A 6092-nucleotide genomic window follows, 5' to 3' on the forward strand; every position below is an offset into this window, starting at 1 on the left:
CCCTTAGGCCGAAAGATAGGCTAAGTTATGAGGATTGCGGGACATTGTATATATGTAACTAACTTGTATAGTTTAAAGTAGATAATTTATTTTTCGCGTATTTATTTCTTAATGATGAATATTATCTAAAATTTTATCATCTGTTTTTTTATTAACTTTTGTGACATCCTATATTAATAGTGAAAAAGAAAAATCATTACATATTTGAAGCAAAATTATGCGTCAACTTGGAGGTTTGGCAAGTTCACAATTAATAGTTTAAAACTAGTAACTACCAATAAACTAAATAACAATTATCTGATTAACTAATCAACATGAAAAAAAGATAATAAAATAAAAAATCAAAGAAAAAAAATTTTGGTAGTACATGTAAAATAGGGTTGTGTTGCGGTAACTGTAGACCCTTACGGCCGTTACATGGAGCCGTTAGCCAAGTCACCTATAGCAAATGAAATTATTGCGCTATAAGTAGGTTGGATACCATTTTTGTTTTTGGTCATTATTTCGGTCCATTTGGTTATTTTTTTCCCGTCATTTAGGTTCTGGGCTCATTATAGTAATATGATTCTTTTTATTTCAATGAAGGTGGTTCAACTTGCCTATCACCTCCCTAAGATCTATGAATGCAATAGGTATTATATGTTCCTGAATCATTATTTGTTTTTATAATGGACATACTGAAGGAAGAAGGTTGGTATTCGATCTACCTATATATGCTCTTAATAGATGTTATCTTCGTGTTAATTAATCCTAAATCTAAGTTTAGTCATTGATTAATTTATCTTTTCGATTTCTTTTTAATAAAGTGGCATGTTGAGAAAGTTATTAAACATGTTATACTAAATTATTGAGAAAACCACGGCAGGGAAAGAAAAAAAAATCACTTTCCAGTTCCAACAGTAATTAAGCCAAAGAGAGGGAAGGACTATGGGTAATACTTAACTAGAACTCTAGAAGAAACAACATTGTTAACAATTTAAAAAATGCAATAAGAGCAATTTAAAATCATCATCACCTTTCTGCTGATTTTTCATTGTATGAATTTTTTTCTGCACCAAGGCATTTCAATAGTACAACCAAGAATTGGTTGTGGTCTGAAATTGAAGTAAGTAGCATAAGAAAGGTATACACAAGATAAACCTACATATATTTTGAACCAGATGAATGAATAAAATGTAAAGAATGCAAATATTCCAGTGACAGCAGTTACTAGTGTAAAATTGACCAAGCATTTTGCGGTAGAGAGTTCTTTTTCCGTTCCTTCATTAGGGAAATGGCCATTTGCGATAAAATTAGAGAGTAACTGATCCTTCAACTGAAATGTGTCCATCAACCAGGCAGACGCCTCCCTTTCAGATGCTGGAATCTCCTCAATGGGAATACGTCTTATATGAATGTGTACTTCAGATGGATCCACACCGAAAACATTGTCCAGTAAAGTAGGACACTGATTATTCTTGTACGCGATTGTCACATCATAAACTGCAAATTTCAGCATGTTAAGACAATATAACGAAAACAACAACGGTCAAGAGACAGTAGAAGATGCCCACCCTCCCCCTCCCCCCCCCCCCCCCCCCCCCCCCCCCCCCCCCCCCCGGTCCCAAATATTTAATCGTTTTGGCAAACTGAACTTGTTTCAAAATATTTGACATTTTTAGAGAAACAAGAAGTAGCAATTTATTACTGTTACAAGACGAAACCTGCATCCAATGAGCTCCTTAATATTTCCAAGCAAGCATAAAAACCTTTTGTCTTAGGAAGCAGTACATTCTTTAGGACAGGCAATCCAGTCTTGGTAGCAAACTCTTGGCTACTTTTGCACTTTTGCTCACTGCAAGTAAAGGCAAGAACCAAATTTAGAACATAATACCAAGTCCAGTAATCTGAGTATATTGAACTTATGAAGTTCTATGCAATTAATAAGTGTTCAAAGAAGCAAAAACGGGACACTTGATAAGATCCCAAGAATTATAATTCCTTACGTGAAATCAGTTCCTTCAGGGAAAAGGGTCAGCCAAAGTGGATCCTGAGGATTGGTAAAAGTCGAAACCATCCGTCTAATAACTGGTTCATCAACTTCCAATTTTCTTTCCAGTGGGATGAACTCCAGCACATGAAATCCCCATCCAAAGACAAGCAATCTCATCAAACTTTTCTTAAGTAGGTATTTGATGTGGCCCAAGCATCCCTTTCGCAATGCAAGATCCCACAAGAACATCCAATCAACTTCTGTTCTGTGGTTGGCTATCAGCAGAACACGTTCTCCTGGTGGAACATGTTGTCCAGAAAATACCACTTTGGTTTCGTTAATCTTTTCGAATAAGAATGGCCACAATCCAAGCCAAAGACCAAAGAGGAATGCTACTACTTTCCTACTATAGTGCGTGCTGAAGAAGCGCAAGAGTAGAGCTGCTACTGGTGAGAAATAAATTAAGCAAATGAATGCACTTGAAAGAAGAGTCGCTAAACATATCACACCCCTGATGATTCTGAAGGGCGTTAAAGGGAAATGTTTCGGTTTCTTCTCAGAGGCAAGAGCCTGGGTAAGTTCCATCCTCCTTTCTTCTATACTCAAGGCAGTTAGAACTTGTCACATGCAATATAAGTAACTTTAATCTTACAGGAGATAAATTGCCACAGCAATAGAGGATTACGACTCCTGAAGCTCATATCTGCATTTACACAAAAGATGAAGCCTATGAGAACAGATGAATTATGCCTTCAAGGCTTAAAAAGTCGATGAAACATCTCCTAATAGTATAACTTAGTCTGAGTATTAGGCTCATGGAAAATAGTGATCCTCAAAGGAAATTCTGCCAGTAGATGATGATAAATTCATTTACAAGTTTCAAAGAGAGAGTCCTCCTCAACTACCATAAGTTTGCTGTGTCCTTAACATGATTTTAACTTAGTAATTTCCAGATTCAGGTAAACCATAACAAGAAACACATTTCTGGTAAAAGAAGAGAGCTTGTCTGTGTAAAAATGTTACCAGAAGAGTATATTTAAGTCTGACATCACAAGGAAATGATGTGGTTGTCACTCATCTAAAACATGGCGATAAACATGTTTTTCTTGAACAGTAGAACTAAATGGCCTTTCCAAGAGTCCAAATCTGTGCGATGTATCGTATCATGTAAAAGGAACAGCTCATATGGCACACTACAATTTCTAACCCTTAAAGTGGACATGTGATTCTCCGTGAAAAAAAAGTTTCTTTGATCATTATATGTTGTTGACAACGAGTTGATTTCTTAGATGGTCTCTCAACTAATAGTTATTATCTCAGAAAGCTATTTTTTTCGTTGAAGGAAATTGGAATCAAGAAGAAAGGTGACTTTTTGAGATAATAACTATTAATTGAGTGACCGTATAAGAAATCAACCCTGTTGATAACCGCAGCGTATTTATAAATAAAACTAATAGGTAAACAGCTAGTCGCCCGAAAAAATATCTCACTTATGTGACTATAATATTATAGTCAATCAATAGAATGCATCAGGAAAGGTAGCAAAGGGATCACATACTAATATACCAACTGATAAAGCAAATGGGAATTGAAAGGCCAAACCTTTCAGTTGGTTCACATATAACTAAGACAGAAAGGTAGAAAATGTGATGAAGTTAGTTAAAGCCTGAACTGTATTACAATACAGTAACACTTTCATTTGATTAAGCAAATAGCAAAGAGGGTGAGGGGATGTTATTATAATTCTTTCACAATATTGGATAAATTTATCGGTAATGGAAAAAGTTTTTGATAGGAACAAAAAAGTTGTTTGCTTTTGCTTTATGCAGCCTAACAAAAGAGCTAGAAATCAGGTGCAATTTCAGTTTTTTTTTTTTTGGTGCCTGAAATGCTAAGAAGGAACTCTGTAAAACTCTGTTTGTAATAAACTTGTTCTAGTTACTAAGGTAGTCTGCAGTTAAAGCTGATGCCTGGTGCATGCTATCTCTTCATTCATAGTTTATAAATTGTTCCTGCAATGTAGAATTTTACAGATTCTTTCAGCAATTCTTGTTGACAGATAGAACCAAACTGAATTTTCCTCTTTAACCTAGCAGCCATTTCGAAGAGTAAAATAATAATCTCCTAGTTTTTAGTATGCTTGAAAAAGAATGTCACTTGTTACTCTTTAACTTCAATATCCAATGTGACATGTGTAAGACCACATGATTCAAAAGGCATTTCGGTACTCTAAACACATATTTAGTCTAGAATCATAAGATTCAAAAGTCTTTCATACCTTTTAAGCATTGTGCTGCTGCTCAGTCAAACTAAGGGACACATAAAATCGATGAGAGTATACTTTATTCTAGTACCTAACACTATATAGCAGTTAAAGACTATAAGACTCAAACCGAATATTGGTTATTATATCCATCTTTAATTTGAAACAATAAGATGTAAAAGTCTTTCTTAATATTTCAAAACTTGGTACCCAGTCAAATTAAGACAAAATGAGATGAAGGGAGTTGTTGCGATTAGTCAAATACTTTAGCAATTAATGCTGGCTGCTGAGGGCATAGACATGGATAACACGTAAGTATTCACAAATACTGAATTATGTTCTTTTCCTCCTATTTCTTCTTTGACCATTTTAGTTTCAAACATCTTCATCCTAGATGACATCCGAATTAACATGACGTCAACTCTCAAAATTGTCTAATGTGCTGACATTTTATTAGTATAATCCAGTTAGAAATTGAATAACCATATCAATATTTTGATTAGATGTAACTATATAAAATAGGAAAGGAAGCTTCTTGCCTGTTGTAGGTAACATGATGCCAACACAATATGACGTCGTTGCCAACTTAATCGCACATGGCACTTGACAGGACACAGATCACAATTTTGCAGGGCTCTAATTACAAATTACTCTATTAAGTATTGCATTTGCCATTTATATCAGATAAAATTTGATTAATCCTTTCTTTTTCTTATCAATTTACCAAGTATAGAAACACTCAAAACTAAAACAAATGTACCTAATGAAGAATGAGCTCAATGATCATACAAGTCCCTAGACTCCCTCCAATTAAGAAAATAAGCCTTTTTGCGAGCACGTATAGCATAGGTATCATCTCTCATTCCCTGCTGATGAAATTTGATGATGTTGATGTTGAAGATGTGTTATTGAAGATATAATTTTAGTTGGCTCTAGTTTATACATGAAAAGGATATTAATTATTTTGCAATTTATGAGTGTGGGGGCCTTGAACCCTATTCCAAACACTTATCTACATTGTGTTCGGATGGTGAAATGTGAATGGAAAGTTCATATGCTCATTTGAAATGAACAGACCGCGTTAATTGATGGAACTTAGTTCTTAAGATTCTCAGATAGATATACATAATATTCCATAGTATTTATTAATCTCGCTAGCATTGAATCAAACATGGAGAACAAACAGAATTTCCTCTTTGATATTCAGAACTAAAACCAACAAAACAATCACGTATTAAATTCTACTGTTAACAGAAAACAAAAAGAACCATTAAAAAAAGAAAATTGAATAGCCATGATCTTCAGATTCATTCAAGAGCCATAGATAAGCAATATAATGTCATATCTTGTATACAAAAATGAAGGCAGATCCAACATATAAGCAATAGGTGCACCGTGTATACGTAACATATAAAAATATTATACCTATACAAATACAGTATATGTTGTGTATGCAGAGGAACAAGAACAGAGATTTGCGTACCTAGAGAAGAGAGAAACTGGAGAACATGGAAGCATCGAAAATGGAGAAAGATAAAAGACTTGGAGTTTTGCAGAATTGCACCTGAAGCAATATAACGAGGGAAGACTCCTTCAAAGAATGAATCTTATTAATTAAGCAAAAAAAAAAAAACAACTCATAATTAAAGAGTAGTAATCAGGTGATGTTACGTCTACCTTTTGGAATAATTCTATTGGTTAGCCAGAATGCTAGCCAATGGAAACAAACTTTGAGCTGATAGTGGGGTTTGTTGGAAGATCTCTAGACGTAAAGACTAATCCAAAAAATTAAATAATTAGACATCCACTGAGAAATAAATAATGGTGGATAATTAATTAACAGATAAACGATCTTTC

General features: G+C 34.3%; 1 protein-coding gene across 3 annotated transcripts; it reads right to left on the reverse strand.

The window, feature by feature from the left end:
* Window positions 1–932: 932 nt before the first annotated feature.
* Window positions 933–5860, reverse strand: LOC132619001 (probable 1-acyl-sn-glycerol-3-phosphate acyltransferase 4). Of its 3 annotated transcripts, XM_060333990.1 has the most exons (5): window positions 5719–5756; window positions 4996–5101; window positions 1986–2675; window positions 1704–1834; window positions 933–1482 (listed from the first exon to the last, which is right to left on the reverse strand). In XM_060333990.1, the coding sequence occupies exons 3-5, from the start codon at window positions 2555–2557 to the stop codon at window positions 1031–1033; spliced, it is 1155 nt and encodes a 384-aa protein (XP_060189973.1). In that variant the 5' UTR covers window positions 2558–2675; window positions 4996–5101; window positions 5719–5756; the 3' UTR covers window positions 933–1030. The 3 variants fall into 3 exon arrangements, with proteins under 3 accessions (XP_060189973.1, XP_060189974.1, XP_060189972.1); XM_060333991.1 differs by lacking the exon at window positions 4996–5101 and having other exon boundaries at window positions 1749–1834; window positions 5719–5860; XM_060333989.1 differs by lacking the exon at window positions 4996–5101 and having other exon boundaries at window positions 5719–5860.
* Between the last annotated feature and the right edge of the window lie 232 nt (window positions 5861–6092).

This window comes from Lycium barbarum, chromosome 11, assembly GCF_019175385.1.
Source record: "Lycium barbarum isolate Lr01 chromosome 11, ASM1917538v2, whole genome shotgun sequence".
Taxonomy (NCBI): Eukaryota; Viridiplantae; Streptophyta; class Magnoliopsida; order Solanales; family Solanaceae; genus Lycium; species Lycium barbarum.

Coding starts and splice junctions, on each gene's coding strand:
- LOC132619001 (XM_060333989.1), bottom strand. CDS start 2,557: ATGGAACTTACCCAGGCTCTTGCCTCTGAGAAGAAACCGAAACATTTC. Junction 1,835..1,985: donor CCTGAAGGAACTGATTTCAC/GTAAGGAATTAT, acceptor CTTTACTTGCAG/TGAGCAAAAGTGCAAAAGTA. Junction 1,483..1,703: donor AAGGAGCTCATTGGATGCAG/GTTTCGTCTTGT, acceptor TGAAATTTGCAG/TTTATGATGTGACAATCGCG.